We start from the raw sequence: 22,786 nt of genomic DNA, 5'->3' as shown, positions 1-22,786 counted from the left end.
CATCTGATTCCTGTGTCTAAATGGGTCAGAAAAATCAAAATGTAATCACCTGTTTCTGCCTTTTCCTACAAGTACCATATTTTCCTCCCATTATCAGAAGTGATGCAGATTTAGTGAGATCGTATACTCAAAATAGTGCCAGTATGAGCCGGGATATTTTCCCAACAGCGTGACCCACATGATAAACTGTTCAGATAAATAATGGATTAATGGTTCACTGAAGTTATCATTCAAAGTCCTGTGTGAAGTTTCTTTAAAGGTCCAGGGTCTGGAATTTATTCTTTGTCTATCAACACAAATCAAATACAACATTGAAAATGATGTATTTATTAGTTTTGTATCACAAAAATCAAGAAAGGGTGAGTTTTTGTTACCGTGTCTGTCATTTTGTATCGCCAGGTTTTTATTTTGTTTTTGTTTTTGTTTGTTTATTTTGCAATTTGAAGTTATTCAGCTGGTTGCAATATGCAGCTTTACCCTTAAATGCCACCATACCTACACACGGATCCCTTCAAAGCACTTTTTTCCCCCAAGAATAACTTTGTCTCTCGCATGCAAACTACTGCCAACCCCAAAACCTCTCCGTATGGCCAGGTACCAAATGAATTTAACAGTAATTTATCCAAGTTATTTCTGATCGTCAATCATGTGAAGTTCAAACGACACTTAAATCCCTAGAAGCCTTCACCACTTATTTTCGCTCTGTCTACCTCTGTCTGCTTTTCTGCTTCTTTCAAATCACTTCAGAGTGATGTGTGTTTGACTCGGTTACACAATCTGTTCACACTCTGTCACAAAAAAAAAATGGATTAGCTCGACTTGAAGTAAACAAATCACTGATGAAGAGACAGTGGTGATTGCTCTAAGACAGCAAGGGGAGCTCAGCTTCCTCTTATCCTCTTCCTCTCCCTCAAATATATACTGTGTTGTACACGACAGTGGAGCCTTTTCTGCCTGTCTGTCTGTAGAGAAATAACTGGTCGCTGTGTGTTATTTGCCCGGCGACATACACCATACTCGTTTGTACAAAAATACTATTCCAGCGTTTCCTTGTTCTTGTTGTTCGTTTTCACAATTTTTATGTATTATGAATTTATGTATGATTAACTGGGCCTGAAATGAGCTTCCCCTGTTTCAAAGACCAGCAACTGCCACTGTGAACAGAGCAATCTGGAAAGATAACTGTATTTTTAATAAGAGCTGGTGTGTCAAAACTAAAAAGAAGATGAAATTTCCATTTATTTATGTATAGATATATTGATAGGGAACACTCTTGGAGCCAACGATGTGTAAACAGCTGTTATTGCCCACAGTAATGCCTGGTGGCATAAAACAACTGTGAGTATGTCATGTATATCAACATCCAGATCTGATCAAAGAAAAAGACCCAGATTTGGAGTCAGTTAATGTCACAATGTCAGAATGTAGAATGATTTTAAAAATGATTTTATAATGGTTTCAATAACCCCCTGATACCGTAGACAGACAGGCAGACAGAATAGACAGAGTGATCCTCTAGTGGTTATTTGCATCACAAGCTTGACTTCATTTCGCCTCTAATTTGTTAACCTACTTTGTTTCTTTTTCCTAACATGACACGTTGTGTTACTATCGAGGTTTTGAGCCGTGCCCGTGCAAAGGAAAAAGCTTTGAAAAGTTTTCCAAAGCTTCAAACAATCTTGTGAGACGCTGTCACCGCCTCAGGTGAAATCAGCGCAAGCTGAGGGGATTTATATCAATGGAACAGGAATGTTTGGGCATCAATCACGGTAGAGCTTAAAGACGTCAGTTCAAAAGGACGCCTGGGTTTGCAAGGTTACGTCTAGTTTGTTCTGATGCAATATGTATAACACACATTCTTACCTTTTAATGCTGAGTGAGGGGTTCAGGAAAATGGGGACAATTAGAGTTGTAACTTCTCTCACCAAAACACTGCACTCTACACTATCTTAAGAGCATGTTTGTCACTCCATCTCACTATTAGACAGCCTTCTCTGAATGGAACATGACATTTTTTGTCACTTTGTAAACTGCTCACTCTCCTAAACCAAATACCATTGAGAAAAATCAACGATTTTTGCCTGTTGGCACATGGAAACTGCTGGTCTCCTGCTTCCAGGTTTGTTAAGTTTCAACAACTCCTGTATGCTGTTAACATGAGGTGCTGCTGCAGATTGTGCTGTGTGGCACTTGGCACCCACTTTAATTTGATTTAATTTCACCAGATTTCTTGAGATCAGATCAAGATGTTGATAAAATGCAAGGTGAGTGCCTTAATGTAGCTACTTTATCTTAAGAACGTCTTTATATTACTTTCATTCTTCACAACTTCCTGTCCAGTGTAACTGTAAGTGTTCTCTGTAGGTTATTTAACCCGTGGATGTTGCTCACTCAATGTTAACGGTCTTAAAGGGCTAATGGCTTGTACTGGCCCTTTAAGTGTATTTCAACAAGGGACTGGGTGAGGTATGATCTGCCAAATATTACCCTGATGAATGAAATCAGGACATTTTGAGCCAGAAAGAAACCTTTAGATCACAAGGTACAGCACGTATACAGTGTTGACAGGTTACATGCGCTCCCGCAGGTGGAAATCACCTTTTGGCAGACAATCACTTTTGGGCTCAACACATGGTTTAACTGGATGTAGCGCCCAGAGGCTGGGGTCAATTTAGAGTGTCCAATTGACAATGAGCAATGGGGATTGGGTACCTTGCTCAAGGGTGGGGGATTCGATTCAAATCTGCAATCGTACGGTCACAAGACCATTTACCTTCCGCTCAGCCATGGGCTATTAACACTATGCCTCTGTGGTATCATTTTGTTTCATGCATAGGAGTTTTGTACCTCAATGTGATTCACTCCTGTGTGCTGCAACACCAACGTGGGAGATTGACACTCGTGTATTCCCTATACATCACTTCTGTGAAGGCAGCTAACAAGTGCTCTAACATTCTTTCTGTAATAGAAGGTTTAATGACCCTGAGCAAGCTCTGTCGCCTCTTGGTTGTTAAGCATGTGAAAAAAACGCAGTCGGATAATGAAACACGTTGCCCAAAATCACGACTCATTCCCTTGACATTCTGAAATTCAATCAGGCAGAATGGCCTTCTATTACATAGAGAAAGTTGGGTTTGTTGTCACTTTGTTTCTTGGATTACAGCATTGTGCCCGCCCGTCCTCCTCTGTCCTTACAATCCACGATAGGTCAACACCATTTCTATTACTATTATTTGTGGGTGGAATAAGACAAGGCTGCTGCCCCCTCAGACCGTTGCTTGGGGAATGTTGATCACCATAACCTCAGCAGTCTATTCCCACCTTTTACATAACCTTAGTTTTAAAATTACAAATACACTGTGCAGTTTTGCTTAAAAACCCTAAACTCATTTCTAAGATGAAACAGAAGGGGGACATTCAGACATGGAGATTCCCTTATACTGGAACCTCCTGTGCAGGACCAGCCAACCTCCAGGAGCCACCTTCATATACTCACACACATGTCATTCAACCAAGCACGCACACCTGCAAACCATCACACACACAAGGAAAGGGAAATGGAAAGCACAACCCTGGGGGTCATAAAACACCATCAAATAAATAAACAATGTGCAGAGAAAATGACATGTCTTTAGACCCAACCATGAAACCAAACTTTGTTGTAACAAGCTACTTGTTATGTAAGTTATACATAAGTTGTGTGTGCAGGAATTAAAATTATACTTGGACTGTCAGATCGTGTCACCTGACCTGTGTGGGAAGAGTATTTGAAGCACCTTCCATCAACATTTCCTTCAGGCCTTCACACGCCACAGTTTTTCATTTAGTCACACACTATAAAAAGTTTTACTGAAGTCTTATTTGCTTGCTCTGTGCCAAAGCAGGGAGATTATTGTCGACTAAGGAAGCCAAACTCCCAAAACTGAACTTAAATTATATGTATTGATATTTAAGACAAAGCTTTAGGGGGAACTGGCAATAATTTATCACAAGTTAGTCATTACTTAGACTCCAGTGTCCTTACCTGACATGACCTGGTGAAGAAAATCCACAGTGGAATGTCGCTTCCATCTAGTGGTCAGAAAGTGTAAGTACATGTTCAGCAGCCACTGATATTTGCATATGTTGTTGATTGTTGATTGTCTTGTGTGGTGTTGAGTGTTTCCTACAGCCACATGTGAGCCACATCTTAAAAAGACAATCTAAAGACTGAATGTGGCACATGACTAACTTCCCAGTGACTTGCTCTGCAGATAATATATACAACAATATTTTACAACATCTCTGTAGAAGGCAAATGAATGCACTTTTAGTTAAGCACGTTCCACTCACAGGTAAAGATCTGTCCAAATATGAAACGCACTATTCAAACACATGTAGTGAAAAGCTAATAATAGAAGAGAATTAAGAGTAAAATTATTTTCAGATTGAAATAGTTAAATAAAAATGTTAAATCTGTGTAACAAAATAAGTAGCCTGAAACAATATGAATACAAACTAAATATGTAGAATAAAAAACATCAATAATTGTATCTTCTATTACAAAATGATTAGCATCCTACTGTTGCTACTGTACTTTAATGTAAATAAAGTCTGCATGGTTTGAAGGGTTGCCTCACCTTGTTTAGACCTTTACCTAAAGAACACTGTCAGTGTGTGTCGGCCCAGCTCTAATAAGCGAGGAGATCAAGTATACATGAGGATTTTGATCATTCTCAAATACCAGCAATCCTCTGATACGTCTGAGCTCCATATTACATCCTGACATTTACACAATATACATTTTGAGAGAAGATAAATATTTTCTCTGTAAGTGCGTGGACCTGAGCGCAGGACACAGGGAAGTTTGAACAACAGGCAGGAGATACTGAACAGCAGCGATCCAGACAGACTTGATATTTACTTTGGTTTGTTATGACGTCCTGTATCTTGAAATAATACTGTTTTAATAATAATAATGATAATAATAAATCGCCTTACAGGCTGGTGATAGAACAGAACTGCAACATCACAGCGGGCGATAAGGTTGTTGTGGCGGCAGCTTTGGGATGATAAAATTAATCTTAAACATATGAAAAACTGTTTCTTCAGTTTCAGGGATTCCTACGCTTCTCTTATCACGCGAGGATAATAACATGCTGCAGGAGACCAAGCACGCTCCTGAGAGCACAGGATTCGTGAAGAACAAAAACAACCACAACTAATTAAAAATATACCAAGGCTGGTATATTTAAAACATTCAAAACCATAATGGTAAAACAAACTCAATATGCAATTCCAGTCTGATATTATTATAAATAGTATACTGTAAGTGACCTGTGGGCAAAGCAAAGCGAGCGCATAATTATAGAGACACTTTTCTGACCTTTTTCCCCACTAATGACTGTATTCATGCTCCATCCTCATTGGATTTAAAAAAGCGTGACACCAGGTTGCTCAAATGGTTGTTTTAAATTCAACGCTGTGTCTCTTTTGATTATTTATACACCAGAGAGGATGTGTGAATTTGTAGAACCTGCAATTATTCCTGTTTTGACAGCTCGGGATAAGGGGTCTCATTCAAATAACTTATTAAAATGTAATATTTCAAAAATAATTGATTGAATATTGAAGCTTAGCACTGATAAACTTTTACCTGTGCCAAAATACAGTATCATTATCGATGTGCAACACCGTATCTTGTTGTAATTTCACACAGCCTGGACTCTTGTGCAATTATTTCTTTCCGTTACAGTTCACGTCACAGAAAAAAACACTCCTCATTTCATAGTACGCACAACCAACTATGACAACACAAGTTTTACCCACACAGCTTATTCTTTTTTTTGGTTGCAATTAGCAACGTTAGACAAGCATGCAGGACTTGTTTATTTGAAAAGCTCTGATCGATATCACAGTTGTTCTCCAATTCTGGTGCAAGGACCTAAGAACAGAAGAGGAAGGTGCACACTGGCACACTGACTCCACAGTTCAGTCTGCTCTTATCACATCTCATCAGCCTGTTAAGCCACTCGCCCGCAACGCTGCCTCCTACGTGGCATGCCGTCATCACATCGCGGCCTAATTTCCTTGAACAACAGCTTACAGTTGAACAAGCATGCTTTGCAATGCATAATCACAGCGCAGCGGTGAATTAGTCACCAGGGGACACGTCTCCAACTCTTAGCACTGATTAAACCACTACTTCTCCATGCCAGCCCGAGCAGAGAGGAAGCTTCTTTCCCTGAACAGCAACATCTTGTCTTGTCAAGTTCTGCATAAATTCACCAACATTTGCTTATGAATAAAGAACATATGGCAAATTAAACTGTGTATGTTTTCCTTACCTATGAGTGTTATTGTTAGGGTTAGCATTTGTTTGCATTATATGCAAGGATGTGGGGGAAATAGTTTGGGGAGGTGTAGAGTATGAGTGATTAGGAGGTGTGTGTGTGTGTATTTGTTAAAAATAAATTTAATTTGTTTTTCACATTTACATTATGGACAAGAATCCCCATAACTTAAATTACTGCATTTTAGGGTGAAGATGTTTCGGTTAATGTTAGGGTCATGGTTAGGAGTAGGCCAGTAGTAATGATGGTTAAGGTTAGAGTCTGTCTCTAGGAAACAAATGTAAGTCAATGCAATGTCCTTTAAAGTCATGGAAACCAGTGAGCAAGTATGTGTGTGTGTGTGTGTGTGTGTGTCTGACTGTCTTTTAGTTTCGCTTGCAAGTGCACACAGAATGCAAAGTTACTCCCTCAGCTGCCTTTGTTTCCCCACGGACCCTGAACACATTGAGCCAGTCAGCCTCCATCTCACAGTCCAGTCTGGTTAACAAGCAGCAGAATAAACGCCAGCTAGTTAAATTATATGTAACTTTTTACTCCAAGCTAATAGTGTGACCTTTATTGATTTCTTGTCTCTGCCCTCAGCTCGGAGAAACACTAATGGCACTGGTCAATAAAAAAACCCTGAAGTGGAAGTTCTCAATACCTCTCCCTGTGTGTTGACCACGTCCCTAAAAATAGTCTCCACCGCCCTCAGAGGCTGCTGCCATGACAGCTCAGTGCTCTTATTCAATATGAGCTGCTCTGTTTGTTTCCCCACTGCACATGTAAGCAGACTAACATGCTGAGCCATCCACCGAACACATACTTCAACTCACATCGCTGCCAATTCCCTTTCAGACAACCAGCCACATTCAGTCAGTACCCTGCCTCTTTTAATCAATAAATGTATAACACCATGAACTGAGCATAAAATAACACTCAGACTTGGTCACGCAAAACAAACAGCACGTTCAGCAACTATATTTCATCCTGCACTCAAAGAATGACATACTCTTATCAAAAGAACAAGTTCACAATAATAAAAATAATAATAATAATGATAATGATAATAATAATAATACAAAGCTACCACCCAATGTTTTATTGACTGCTAATGTCAGTGTGCGCCTCAGCTTGCTCATGTCTTTCTCTCTGCACTTGCACTGATCGACCTTTGCAGAAAGAAATATTATGAACACAGTTCAGTAGAGCTGGAATTATCCCCAATTCGCCCCCAAAGAAAACAAGCAGCTTCCCTGGATAACCCATGTTTTTCATCAAACTTCTCGGCTTTGTTGACCCGTCTACTTTTTAACTGCAAACCATGACCCGCTTTACTGTACTGAACAACCTTTCCTCACTTCTACAGGTAGGGACGCTGCACTGAATTCAGATTAAGTGTAAGTCAAAGTTCTAGGATTGGACCTGTGTGGTGCCGACTCCAGCAGCAGCAGCAGCAGTATTGATTCACCTCACAGCCTTGAGCCTGCTGTCACAGACAGTATATCACTTTATTTAATCCACTGTTAAATTGGCTGCAATTAGAAATCTGTCCAGCAGATGTGATTTTAGTTGAATGGTGGTTTTGTGGCTATACGTTGAAGGCCAAACTGCACCCTCTGTTTTACATTACTTGTTTTAAAAATGGGTTTTTCACATGTCAGCATTTGGATTTAGATGATGGATTTGGATCTGAGTGCTATTGACAGAATTTGCAAAGAGAAAGCAAATGATGCAAATAAAAGCTTCTCTTGGGGGATTAGCCTGTGTGCTATTTGGAAAGTACTTACAGTAAGTCTCCTAATTGTGGTTAATGTTTGCTGGTCCCTTGACTCAACCTAATGAACGATTGCCGATTACAATACCACTCGCCTTGACTTGCATTCACTTTACAGTCATATAACTTCTCGTGTTTAATCCAGGGCACTCACTATCTTGTTTTGATACTTTTATTATAACAGTATATTTCAACACACTTTGAAATGTTAAAATACTTTTGTTTTAAAAGCACAATCGGGAGAAATAGTTGATAAATAATGACAGACAGGATCTTTATCTTTTGCAGACAGATCCAATCACTTTGGGGGAAAAAAATAATAAACACTATTTCTGCCTTATTCAAAGAGAGGGAGCATATAGATTAACGACTGAGAGCAGACGTGAGTCACTTTTCTGTCAGATACAGATATCTGTTTTATTGCCTAGGAGATATTAAAATAAATGGCATTTGCGTTGCTATTTTGGTGCAGGAAAAATTAGTATACATACATAAATAAAGGCATTACACTCGAGATCAGTCCTGTATAAAGTACCTTAAAGGGATACTTAAGTAAAAGTATATGTTACCAGAAAACGACCTTGGTAGAAATTGAAGTCACTTTTTTAGAATTATACTTAAGTAAAAGTCTTGAAGTAAATGACATTTACTGTACGTAAGTATCAAAAGTAATTTTCTGATATAAAATGTACTTCTTTTAGGAGTAAAAGTATTTAAAAAGGGAGGATTTCGGAGTGAACCGTGGCGGCTCAGTGGTAGGGCGAGTTGTCTTTCAGCTGGAAGGTTGTGGGTTCAATTCCTGGCCCTGTTACACTTAACCCTGTAAAGCTGCTCATCAAGACTAGAAACGCTCTGTGCAAATACAGACCATAATGCCAACTCTTCTTCTTAGATAGTTATGTGTAATGTATTGGAATACACAATTTATTTAGGAAATGTAGTAAAAGTTGCCAGAAATATAAATAACAAAGTAAAGTAGAGATTGAATTTTGTAATTAAGTATAGTTTTAAAGTATTTGCACAACACTGCTGGAGATGGGAGTTGCTGATTCTTAAAAAGCTCTGTCAAATCAACAAAACAGTTTTAAGATTCTCGGGTAGACGCAGACCTTAGATTTTCAGGAAGTCTGTTCCAAGTTTGAGGGACACAAAAACAAAAGGCTGCTACTCCATGGTTTGTTCAGTGAGCAGACAAACAGCTGCAGCTGCTACACAAAACCCCCCAAAACAAAACCAACTTTGAGAAAAAAAACTAATTCCCTTACTATTTCCCAAAGCTGAAGTACTTAAAACGAACACTGGGTGTCGCTCCAGAGCGTCTAATATCTCTATTGTGCGTTTATACTTCCACTATCGCCCCCTCTTTCCTGCCTTGCTGTGTGTGTGTGTGTGTGTGTGTGTGTGTGTGTGTCGGATAGAAAGTCAGCCCGGTTTCCAGCTGAGAGCTTGCTCTCTCATAGAGTGTGTGTGTCTCCCAGTGTGTGTATATGTGAGTGTGTGTGTGTGTGTTGTCATTATTATCCACTGTGCTCCTGCAGCTCAGAATGGCCAGATTCACTCAGACTGAAACAAGAAGGCAGCAGCATCATCCTCAGCAGCCCCAGTCCGCTTACTCCAGCCTGGTTTTCACCGGACCGGGAGAACCACCGACCCAACAACCACTACTATTTATCCCACACCAGCACCAGTACCCTCAGTTCACATTCCCGAAACCCATGAACGGGTCAGAACCCATATCAATTCATCCGGAGAGCGGCAACATGAAAGACCAAGATGCCATTAAGCTGTTTATCGGGCAGATACCGCGGAACTTGGAGGAGAAAGACCTCAAACCTCTGTTTGAACAGTTTGGGAAAATCCACGAACTGACAGTTCTCAAGGACCGATACACCGGCATGCACAAAGGTAACGTGTCAAACGTCTCAAATGGCTGCGAGGCCCTTTATTTATCTGAATAATTGTTTCTTATTAGGAGGTGTGTCCTTTGAATGAATATGTGCGACAATAGTAAAGTGGAGCGTTTATATTTGCGTGTAAAAGAAGTATGTATTCATGTTTCATTTAGAGCTCAAATAACTTCATTCCACAACAGTCGTCGTTTAACGATAGTTTTTTTATTTATTTATTTTTAGTATTATCATCATTTTATGTCACTTTTTTTGTGCAATTGCGATTCAAAGTGCACGTTCTTCATTTTATTGCAATTGAAGAGTATGTTTCCCCTTAAGTGGGGCAGAAGCTGCATTTTTAAAAAGCCTCTCCTCCTGCCATGCAGTCCCATCTTCCAAGGCATCATTTATTCATCCATATGCTTCCTATAACATCTCCCCCATGTGTGGATGGAGCAAGACTGAGGCGCGAGAGAAATCAGTTCAGCGCCACAGTGCCGTCTCTCCGTCCACGGGGCGCGAGAACTGTCACAAGATGACGGACGTCGCCACGCAGAGTGGGCAGTGATGCAGTGCCGCTTCCGTTGAAATGGAAGACTGAGGGAGGCAGTGGGTGTAAGTCCACTCAGCTCACCGTGCACACTGACAACCTCCACCTACCCCGAGCAACAGTCCACTGAGGATGAGTGGGTGGAGAAGAAATGTCACGACACGCAGTGTAGACATCATCATCATCATCATCATCATCACCATCACAAACTTTACTTTTTGTTCATTTAGTTTGTGTGTGTGTGTGTGTAAATCACATGCAACACAGGTGTAAATAATAACCCTGTGACATTTACACTTTCATTTATCATCATAATTCACCGTGAACTGCCAGCAGTATCATAATTATTGGATTTACTGTAATTATAAAGTCACAAGATACACTGTTGATATTGTCTGCAACACCATATCATAAATCAAAGGGAGGCGAAAAGAAGATCTCCTTCTTTTGCACGATATTTTACGGTTTGATCCCTAAAACTTGCCCCAATCGACCACAGAGCCACGTGACCACGTAGCCATGACTGTCATTTTGTCACAGCTCTTCTCTCGCGCTCTCGCTCTCTCTCTCTCTCCGAATGCCATTTTAGATTCTTCATCTCGCATCTTCGTGCAGAGCAGATGCTGATGTGTGAGTGATGTTAGTGCAGGAGATAAGCCTTCCATTGCAGTGACATTTGGCAAAGACAAACAGCGATCTGTGACAGTGATGTAAATGCCGCTTGCTAACACCGCGAACAGTGTCGTGTCTACTATGACATCGAGAACCACCTTCACAGCATCGGAAATGTCTTTCCATGACACTCGTGTGCGGAACCCTTAGTCAGACTTAGTGTTCAAGGGAAAAAAATTAAATGATTATCATTATAATAAATGTTAAACTTGATGAAGATGTCATACCAGCTATCATTAGCCACAGCCAAAAGTGATCTTATGACTGATAGTCAGCTTGAAGACAGGAAGACACTTGGCCTTCATGTACGCGTGTGCGTGCGTGTGTGTGTGTGTGCCAACATGCCAAACTGCCATTGCCCTGTGTTGCATAATGATTGCAGGGGTTTTGAGTGAGTGTTGCTTCATTAAGGTGTCAGGGAAATGATAATTTAGGCTCCTGGATGTACGTTCATAAAGAGAAAATAACACATAGAAGCCATTTGACACATGCATTTCAACTGCAATCTTTTATTGTCAGCAGTAGAGTAAAAATAATTGACTTTCTTACGATTATTCTTATTATTTCAGCCCTTTATTCTGGTGGATACATAACTAACAAACATTAACTCGGGTAGATGAGGGTCGTCCAACGATCCTGGTCGTGGGGACACGCTGCCCTGCATTTTAGGAGTTTCCCTGCTCCAACACACCTGATTCAAATAAATGGCTCGTTACCAGACGTCACAGGCCTGTGACCATTAGCATCAGGTGTGTTGGAGCCGGGAAACATCTAAAACGTGCAGGGCAGTGTGTCTGCAGGACCAGGATTGAGAAACACTGACATAAGACAGGATGAGATGACTTAAAAAGTGAATTCTTTATTTCTTAACATCTCCCCTTTTGTGATTAATTGCAGGTAAGTCAGTGAAATGTAACAGCTTTCAGTGTAATGAATTCTGCTTCAACAATTGACCCTAATATGTGAATAATCTGTATTTTCATAGTTAATGTTATTAAGCAGGGATCCAGGTAGAAAGACACACATGACATATGCACATTATTTGTCGTCATTTCGTCTGCATTTTGCTGTTTTTGTGTTCAATAGTAAAGGCCTGCACATACTCTGCAAAACAGACAAACGTGTTAGTTCTGGCCAGGACATTTTTATATTTCACGAGAAACTCAAGTGCAGAACTCCTCGTAGAGCATTATACCGCGCCCACTTCGCATTTCTGGCCAATCGCACAGTTATCGTTGTCGAACAACGCACAAGCAAAAAGTTCTTCCCAGATGATGCGTCAAGAACTCAAGAAAAAAGGGGGCTGCAAGAAAATGACGTCATTCTTTTCTCGCAGCAGAGAACACATTGCTCTGTTCTTGCGGAGTTTGTACAGACCTTTACCCTTTGCCCCCGCGCCCCCTCATTCACTCACCGTCCATCCCACACCCCAGGTAATCCACGAGGGAAAACATGGAATTAGTTCGTAAAGCGTGATAATAATGCATGGCCATAATAACTTGACTCAGGAGGATTAGCAAATGTGCATTGTCTGAAGCAGCAGTCTCTCGGGTGATCAGCTGGTTGCCTCCCTAAACAGTGACTGCCTCTGCCAATTAAAAATTCAGTCTAGTCTGCCTCTTCAAATGATTAATTCTGCCCACGCCATCGATGGCCTGCCAATTATTGTCGCCCAATTGGTATTAATAGGTAGAGGATTTCCTGATGTTGAATTTATCCCAGACTGTGAAAACTTCTCCCTGCGGCTCTAATTAGCTTCCATTTACAGCACATGTAGAACACACACTTTCATATGCACATGCATGTATGCAGAACCAGGGCTAATGGGTTGTCATGAAAAAAGTAGTTTTCTTTTTTATTTATGTGTTTGCATTGCTGCTTTTCAACTTTCCTTTTTTTGTTTAAATTGACAGTTCAAAAAAAAACTGAACGTGCCCTCAGAGCAGAGCTCGCTATTTATTTCGGCTGTAGATTTCTGTTGAATTGCTCTATTTGTCAAGATGGATTATATCCTTTGGGTTTGACTGAGATTGACTAATCTCCCCTCATTCTGTTGAGTAACGTGTACTCAAAGTAGAGCAATAGAGCAGGAGAGAGAATATGTTCTTTTTTTACCTGCAGGTGTGATTCAGCAGAGCAGAAAATGCAGAGAGACAAAACAACACTCATAACCGCTCCAATCTGCCAGATGAGGCTGCCCAGAAATATTAAGCTAGTGTTGAGTATCATTGTGTTAATGCATTAATAAATGGACCAGAGATATTGCCATATACCTCAGCCAAGCAGAAGCACATTAAATCAAATAATAATCTAATGAAATATTTATTCATGTTTTTATTTCTTTCATCCTCTGAGTCAGGCTGATGGATAGTGTTCCTCTGTGGGTGGTCCTCCCTGTAAACAGGAGCGACGCAAGGAAATGGGAATCGCTGCGACGGCATATTCATTAAACCAAAATGACACAGTATTAATATGAGACTAACGTTTTTACTATACACTAAAATGAAAAGGCATGAGCACAGATTATAGAAAGCTCTGGGTAGTTGAAGTCTTTCGCTTATTAAATTTGATCGAAATCGCAATAAAGCCCAGTGCGATCTTCAAATCAGAGGAGGCGCAATACTGAAGTAGAGATGTTCCGATGCCATTTTTTCCCTCCCGATAACGATTCCGATACTTGTGCTGTGGGTATCGGCCGATACAGAGTACCGATACCAGTGTGTTATAAAGAAAAATATATCATACGACGCCTGCATGACGGTGATATGATTATCATTGGTGGTAAGGTTTGGCTCGGGTTAAACCCTTAAATATGAACAAATACAGCAAATGGACACCATTTATTTTTACCAGTGATATGTTATTTCATTTTTCAGCTCGTACGTTTGTTTTGACAGAGCTTCATGTTTCCATGACGACGTGCGTGACATCATTTTTACATGACTCCAGATTGTCGCTGACATGATGAGCTAACATGATGATGATGAGCTAACATGATGAGCTAACGTTAGCTCCTTGTCTACAGGTGTCGGGTGATCAGTTCTTCTTCACACCTCTAAAACAGCACAGCGCAACTGGTTCAAGAGTCGTGAAGAAGAACCGTGCCAGAGCTAACGAAGCTCTAATAAATTACGTGGTATCGGATCGGTGCATGGACTCCAGTACTCGCCGATACCCAAATTTTCTGCAGTATCGGAGGCATTTCCGATATTGGTATCGGAATCGGAACAACTCTAGACTGAAGAGAACATCTTTGTTCCTCACAGATATGCACAAATATCACACTTTAAATATGTCCTTGAATGAAAATGAAAATAATGACGTAAAAATGAGCGTTCCGTCCGATATCACATCGCAATCGCAGTTAGGTATTTATTTAAAATCGTTCAGCTCCAGCTCTGAATGGCATCAGTGGGAACATTGTTCTTCACAATGTGCCGCCTCCGGTGCAACATTCATCCTCCAACTGTCCGTATAGCCGTCAGAATTAAAGTTTGTATGCAAAATAGCAGCCACTGAGCTATGATTTTATTCACAGTTACCCGCACAGGTTGAGACTCACTTGTGTTAGTGTAAAAGAGGCTTTACTGTCCTCTTTGATAGAAGGGAAGTGTGCATTAATCTACATGTGTCTGTTTTGTGGGGGTCCTTATGGGAGGTGTCAAAGATCATGGCGCTGTTGTAGGACAACCTTCCCCTGAGGAAACAGATGGAATAAATTCAGTTACAGACCATAAACACAGCTTTAGAAGGGTCGTGAATAATACTTACATAAACACACTGTGATATCATTATTCATTTAATTAAATGAAATAAGGTTTTAGGAAGAAATAAAATCCTCCTGTGTATGAGAAAAAAAAGAACATTTCTCAGTCTGCTTGCAGTCGTGTGCAGTGATTCGGTTTAACAAATCTTGAGCAAAATCTTCTGTCAGGGCCAGTGAGTGAAGGCCACCGAGCCAAGCTAATGCAGTAACAACACTCGCCTCGCTATCTTTAAACGTCTGTAAATATTGTAATAAGCAACAGGGCATTCCTCATAAAAGATGCAGCAGCTCAACTGGTACTGACAGGCACTATGGGCCTTGACTTTGAGATGAGGAGTGCGGCCTCCTTCTTCTCCCTTTTCTGTTGGTTTTCCAAAGAGATTGCCAATCTCAGATGCCGACAAGGCCGTGCTCTGCTGGAGGTTAGTGTCTGCAAACCAAACCTACCTAGCTTTTATTCTGTTTTGCCTCTCCCACCCCCCCCGAAATCCCTGCCCAAGAGAACCTTTCAGATGGATTGATTTCCTGCACCGATGCAACAGTCATTGTGCCTTGCAGTACATTTTGCTTTCCATATATTGGAAGTGCCTTTATTCTGTGACCTTTGTGGAATATATTTGCTGGTGCTGTGTGTCTGGGAGTCGGGATAGAAGTGGGAAGATGTACTTAGAGGTTTCAGGGGAAAGATATAGGCTCACTTTATCATAGAGACACAGGTTTATGAAAACAGTACTTTTTTCTTTTTTTTTTTACTAAATGGACAAAAAGAAACTCTTGCCTTTGCAGCAAGAAGACCTGGGTTCGCGACCTGGTTGGGTGAAGTTTGCATGTGTGTGCGTGGGTTCTCCGGTTTCGTCTCACAGTCCAAAAAAATGCAGATTTTGGGCAGATTCGGCAAATTGAACACTCTGGTTCTTTGACTCCATGTGGCCCTGTGATGTACTGGCGAACTGTCCAGTGTGTGACCCCTCCTTTTACCCTATGTCAGCCGGGATTGGCGCCAGTGCCCCCTGCAACCCTCATGTGAAGGATAAAGCTGTGGAAGATGAATGAACGACAACAGTTAAACAGAAGATGCAATAGAAGAAGCTACATTGTTCTCTTTTTTTAATTGACAGTAGGTGTGTAGGTGGGTGAGAGTGAACTATGTGGCCCTGTGATGGACTGGTGACCTGTCCAGGGTGTACCCTGCAACCCTCATGTGGAGGATAAAGCAGTAGAGTATCAGTGAGTGAATGAGTGACATAATAAAGCTCTATGCTGGTTTTGTTTTGACTGTGGACTTTGCCAGCAGTGTTGTATTAAGAGACATGAAAACCACAGTTCTAAACAGTTTAGCATACAACTAACCTGTTATTATATATTTATTATGTAACAAGATTTGGTTTTCACTGCTTTTTTTAATCAAGTTTGCCGTGTTGTGGTTTCTCTATGTTTAAAGTTTTGATAATGTTGTTGTGTTCTATGTTAATGGCAGTAAATATGACAACAAAGCTTGCAGCACTGGTCAAATAAGTATTTTAAGGAGACAAAAACTTGTATTGCTATATTGGTTTTGCAAAAGAAAAGGAGGCAGTAATGCTGCATTACAGATTCCAAATGCTATAAAATAATACACAAAAGGAGTAATGTGAGTCTATTAGAAATTGTTATTGGTTCTTTCTCATACCTGCACTAACAGGGTTTTCGGATTGAATAAAAGGATATTTTGTTGAATTATCTGCAGTATATGCAGGTCTCGTTTTTCTCTCCTAGTCTGTAGAGATGTACCACCTTCTCGTTCATACACAAAGGTTACAGCTATTTCCTTAGTCTAAATAGAGAGAGACAGAAGCCTATCTATTTTGTATGGGTAGCTTAGTAGAGAGTGCTATAGCCTACAGAAGAGAGTGTACTCTTATGAAGGGGGAGTTATAAAGGCACGAAAAGAAAAAAGGAGAGAGCAAGGGAGGAGGGGGTTGGTGGTTTCTGTTAGAATAGCATGAGCTCTTTAATGTTGTGTTTGAGCCTGACTGGGCACAGATTCATTTTAGAGGGAAAATGAAATAACAAGAGAGAGGGGAGAGAGGAGATTTTAATGCAATGTTTTGTGATAATCCCTCTCCATTTTGGAATGGTTTAGGAGAACTCATGCGATAAAGCCTTGTACAAGCCTGCAAAATAATAAGTTATTTGTCTTGCCTTATAGTACTTTGCCCTTGGAGGCCTCGCTAACCTCATGTTTTGACCAGAAAACAATCACAGATTAGTCAAGCTGTCACATCTCTCTGATCGCCAAATGGCTGAGCTCTTGATGCTGGTGTGGGTGAACAATGCATACATGTTGTACATGTATCTGTCTGAGAGTGCACGCAATAACAAAGCTGAGCGGCTATGATTTAGCACTTTCACTTCATCCCTCTCTGTCACATAGCCCAGTGTGACAGAGGGTTATTGTAGAGGGAGGATGGCACATGTATGCAGCCAGGCCCACAAGGCAAATGACAGACAGGCACATGGGCACAGAACAATGGATGTATGGTGGAGAAGAAAATTGTTTGTCTGAGATGCAGAAACAAATGGTTGCTTTTATCCCGAAGCAATGGGAGAAGAGAGTGATGGCTTAGCTTAGGACATGGAGGATCTCTATGACAGGTTTAGAACTGCAGGGGTGCACTGGGGATACAGGGTGGAGGACTATTGACTGTATACAAAAATGGACACAGTGGTCAGGTTGCAGAATGAACTCCTGATGTGAAGCCTCAAGATTTACAGTTTGAACAGTTTTTGATACTAGCTGTCAATCACAAATGGTATCCACTTGTATGTACCACACTTTATTGTTCACTTTCCTCTAAGTGGGAATGTAATTTTACAAAATGTACATCATAATCTATTGAAGAAGACGTGAAACTATAGACTTAGATCATTAACGCTTCAGATAAATGCTTACTGATGTTATAAATCATGAGAGAAGGAGGCTCATTTTGCCATAGAGATTACATACCTGCTATTTCTTACTTACAAGGTGTCACTGTTCAAACTGGAAATCTACCTTTGATTACATAGACTTCAGTCTATGACAAGGACAAGCAGAGGCCAAATTTGGTATGTGTAATAACTAATAGTCATTTCAATATTAACTCAGGTGCCCCTGCTGCTAATGTAGCTTATTCTTTTACTAAGTTCTAACTGTTATTATTCATTAATTCATTAATTCATCTTCTACCGCTTTATCTGCCACATGAGGGTTGGTGCCCAGTTGACATAGGGTGAATGGCAGAGGACACCCTGGACAGGTCACCAGTCATCACATGGTCATATAGATAGCTGAGACGCAATAACAGATGTTTATTTACAATAAGATACCATCAACGTTCAGACCATTCTCCACAGATATGAAACAGTCCCCATCATATTTAAGATCGAAAACTGTCTATGAATGTTCAGGTCCGTCAGGGATGTTTGAAGATCCATGCTGCTCAGCATGGTTATATATAGAAATTCTGTGGTATTTCCGAAAATAGGTTAAGCTGCCGTCGCTGCACTGCTGGCATGACATCACTGATTGCCTGCCAGCCTACCCCCAAAAGACTGCTCCCATACTGTGCTCAAAAGAACGCAGAGAATGGGGGAGAGACGGCTGCAGGGCTCTGTCCCCCTCATCTCTCCCCTCTGTTCCCCCCTCACACCCCCTTGCTTCCATCACACAGCCATCGCTCCCCTTACCCCTCCCATTTATCTTCCCCAGTGAAGGAGCAAATGCAGTATGTAACAGCCTGTGTACTTTATTGCCAGAGACACAAACTGGTCTGGGGCTTTGTACTGGAGATGTATTGCATCAGTATATATGTGTTTCTTTTTCATTTTTGCACGTGTGATACAAGCAAATTGAACCTTGAATGGTGCAGAAGAGACAGATGGCGTATGGAATTTGTGTTTCTGTGATCATATGATAATATGGTTGAATTAAAATGGATAGACAGTAAGTCTGTCTGTCTGTCTGTCTGTCTATCCATCCACATATCTATCGTTCCACACCTTATGTGACTCCCTGACTGTGCGTCCATAATTAGACAGGCAGAATATCTCAGGAATTAATTAGGCTGTATGTGGTTACTATAGGAATATGTCAATGCCCTTAACACCCTGGTGCTTGTTACTCAGACCATTAGTGTTAATTAAAACTCCTCTTTCTTTCAGTAGTGACACGAGACAAATAAACACGATGAACGTAGGGACAGCGACACAGAGTCGTATTTTTTTTTCCCGTGGCATGCAGGGTTGTAATTGAAAATATGTGTCTACGTTCCATTCAGTGCATACATTGAAAGGATGGAACAACAATAAGCAGCAGAGTAGTCATTACAAGTTTGCTTATAAAGATGTGTACAATTAGTGTTTCCTCTCAAGGTGGCCTGTGTGTAGTTGTATAATGAAGAAGAATGTGAGCGCGCTGGTGTAGCCGAGTATCGGTTTTTCTCCCCCTCGCACACATTTTTCCACCACGTTCCTCTTTCAGTCACTTCATCCAAGCTACCCCTGGGCCTTTGAAGTGCTGTCTTTAAAGGTATCTCTCAATTTGTAAAATCAAAGTGACTGGAGACCTGCTTGGTCTCTCAGTCCACAGTCAGTTTGCCGCTGCCAGTCATCTATGAATGTGGCTCCGCAATGATCAATTGATCTGTCCCAAAGGTTTAAACGCTTTTAACCTTTTGAAAGAGAACGTTCGGAATAATGTATCCGGTGCATGAAATCATTGGAAACGTAATATATGTTGTTTACGACAGGAGATAAATAGGTGGGAGACAAGTGAGAGCGATTTTATTATTTCCCGTTTGCTTTGACTTGTTTGTTTTTCTGCGAGGTTGCTGTGGTACAAAAAGAGGAGATGCAGTTTTCTGACTTTCTTGAGCGAGGGCGGGGACCCTCAGAGAAACTTTTATTGATTTCTGTGTAAATCCCCTGGCCCGAGCAGACTTGGCTGGACATGGGAGGGATCGAGAGACGGGACTTGGCAGGTAAACTCCCATGCCCTCCCAGACGTAACACAGCGTGAGGGAGTTAGTGTGAACCTACACATTATTTACAGCTCTGTGAAACTCCATCCATTAACTGTGTCAATTAGCTTGCTCATCAGGGATGCAGGCCACTAGATGTATATATAGATCGGGCCTTGGCTTTAATAGAAGGAGAGGAATGAAATACCCACACAGTCTACAAAAGCCAAGGCTGACATTTAAGACCATAGCACTGACCGCAGATGCAGAAAGTGCTGTATCCCAAGTGATCCTGAGCCACATACACATACCAGCCCACTTGGGAATGACCGGCCAGTTGCAGTTTGTCTCATTACGTCCCCAAATTGCCAAACAACATTAGGAACTGTGCACTTGTTGAAACTGCATGCATAATGTTTTCAGCCCCCTTTTTTTTATTTAATGAAGCTTTCCTTGTTGCTGTCCCTAAACTCTTGACTTGGTAATCTCTTTGCATTGGTATTTTAAAAATCCAATTTTAAGTTTTACTTGTTTCTAATCCTAATGCAGCCTGACGTGTTGCAGTTTTTACGTGTTATTTGTACTTTCTCATCGGTTTCTGTTGCGTTAAACCATTTGTTTTCCACGACTTGATAACATAATACTGTATATGTTGATTTTTTTCTCAAACACAGTCGGCTACTATTTGCAGTGTTCTTCATGTTGGAACCAGTTATAAGTAGTTATATGTAAGCTTTTGAGAGGAATACTCCACAGTTGGATTTTACATGAAGCACCACTTGTCCGCAGAGAGAACTATTTAACCTCAGTGATGGTGAGTGTCATCTTCCTACGTTGCAATTATGGCTTCTTTGCCCCAGTATTGATCATGAAAAAATACCACACCCTTTCAGAAAAAAATATATTGCAATCCTCATGCTCATGAGGCAATGCACACCACATGTGCATGTATACTTTGTATAGATATATATATAAAAAAACACTTGTTTTCACACTTCACACATGAGGCAGTCCTTTGGGATGTGCTGCCAATGGATCTGTTTGACTGCTGCTTTAGTGTAGTCTATGTGAACAAGATGCAACAAATCAATGGCTGAGGTCTCCTACTCAGGGGTCAGAGAGGATTCCAGGCAGGGTCTGGGGACTATTTCTTGCCCTCGTGATGGACAGCTGTACACCTCGGTGCTCCGCAGAGTTCATCCTCCCCCAGCCGTTGCTCAAGGTGAAGCGATGATGGGAAGGGTTGTGAAAAGAGGAATTGAGGAGGATTTTAAGATAGATGGAAGGGAGATGAAAGGATGGAGTGATTGATGGAGGTGTGATAGAAGCTTCAGGAACAGGATATTGTGAGTGAGCACAGTGGTAGGCTCCCTTTAATGTGATTGTTGGTCTTAAGTAAAGTTTACAGGTTACCCTAGGCCATTGCTTATATTACAGTGCTTATTACATGCCCATTAGTCGTGGACAGAGAAAATATTTTAGCCAGAACAATGAGCAAGAGCAGTTTGGAAAGTCCCTGCAAACTCTACGCTCTTGTTTTTTATTATAAGTCTTTTTTTGTCCTTCTTCTCCTGCTTCTCAGAGACCAGGCTGATTACCCCCCTCACGGTCAGTCTGTGCCACAGAGCCCCCTGTCTCCCTGGCTGGCAATGATTCAGGTCATAATCACATTGTATCAGTGCTGCTGATGTGTGTTTCAGCCTCTGACCCCTCTGAAAGGCTATCAGTTTCCCCAGAGCCCCTCATGGCAGTAAATGAAGTAAGCAAGTAATCTACCAACAGTGATAGCATTTTCCAAAGCGTGCAAATGATGTGTGAGGGAGCAGGAGAGGAGTGGTGCCAGGACTGGCTCAGTTTCTGCTACCATCACACTTTCTGGCCAAGGAAATGCCACATTGAGAGCAAGTTCACACTTTTTCATTACACTGGGGCAGCTTGGATCCTCTGGGGCAAGGAAATGGAGACAAGGGTGCAAAGACTTTATGAAAGGGGGAGTGAAATGAGAGAGATTGCGTTTTGAACCAGCCAGGTCTCCACGGAATTGCATTCATATTTGACGATTTTGCATTACACGATTTAGTAAGCAGTGGGACGTTCACATTGCGTTCTTGTGTTTGACGTAACAGCTTGCAGCAGTCGTTGCCATGGTGACAGGCACAAATTCATTTCTTCATGGACTTGCTTGGATATATATCGATTTCATTACCTGCTGAAGCAGTTAGATTGTTGTGACATGTTATGAAAGAGAACTTCCTCCAGGTCAGACACCTTGTAATATACACACAAAACCAATAAATAACATAAGTTAGAATAAGTTACATTCTGCATTTCCGTCTATTAATGGATATGTATTAACTTAGGACAAAGGATAAGGGATGATTATATTTTTGAGATTTACACATGGATTCATAGTTAAATATTTTAAAATAACATTTATCACAGTGCATTAATGTTGAGGAAAATGTACCAGCTTAGGTATATACTTACATAACTACATAAATGTCAAGCTATTCTAGCTTGGACTTGCTTTGCTTTAGCAGCACTTTAGCAGCACTCAAATTAATAAAATTAAAATTAATACATTTATTTATATAAAATAAATTGAATTGCCACCTATTTTGATAATTAATCACTTAATTCATTATGAAATAAAAGCAAGTTCTCTCATTTTAATTTTTTAAATATATTATTAAATATATCCAATTATATATATATATATATATATATATATATATATATATATATATATATACATATATACATATATATATATACACACATATATGTATATATATATATAATATTATGGAGCAAACTGCTAATTTATTAATCCAGAATATAG

At 40.6% G+C, this 22,786-nt stretch overlaps 1 protein-coding gene across 9 annotated transcripts in view; it reads left to right on the top strand.

Annotated features, from left to right (window-relative positions):
• Positions 1–9,582: 9,582 nt before the first annotated feature.
• Positions 9,583–22,786, top strand: part of celf5a (cugbp, Elav-like family member 5a) — a 173,980-nt gene continuing 160,776 nt past the window's right edge. For 6 of the 9 annotated variants that reach the window (XM_044044284.1, XM_044044282.1, XM_044044281.1 and 3 more), the window contains exon 1: positions 9,584–9,993. In XM_044044284.1, the coding sequence (XP_043900219.1) occupies positions 9,633–9,993 (361 nt within the window). In that variant the 5' untranslated portion in view covers positions 9,584–9,632. Of the gene's footprint in view, positions 9,994–22,786 lie in introns of all 9 variants that reach the window. The other 3 variants (XM_044044283.1, XM_044044279.1, XM_044044276.1) reach the window with 2 other exon arrangements.

This window comes from Solea senegalensis, linkage group LG14 (genome assembly GCF_019176455.1).
Source record: "Solea senegalensis isolate Sse05_10M linkage group LG14, IFAPA_SoseM_1, whole genome shotgun sequence".
Classification (NCBI taxonomy): Eukaryota; Metazoa; Chordata; class Actinopteri; order Pleuronectiformes; family Soleidae; genus Solea; species Solea senegalensis.
The sequence above is the reverse complement of the archived record's forward strand: the minus strand, read 5'-3'. Positions and strand labels throughout refer to the sequence as shown.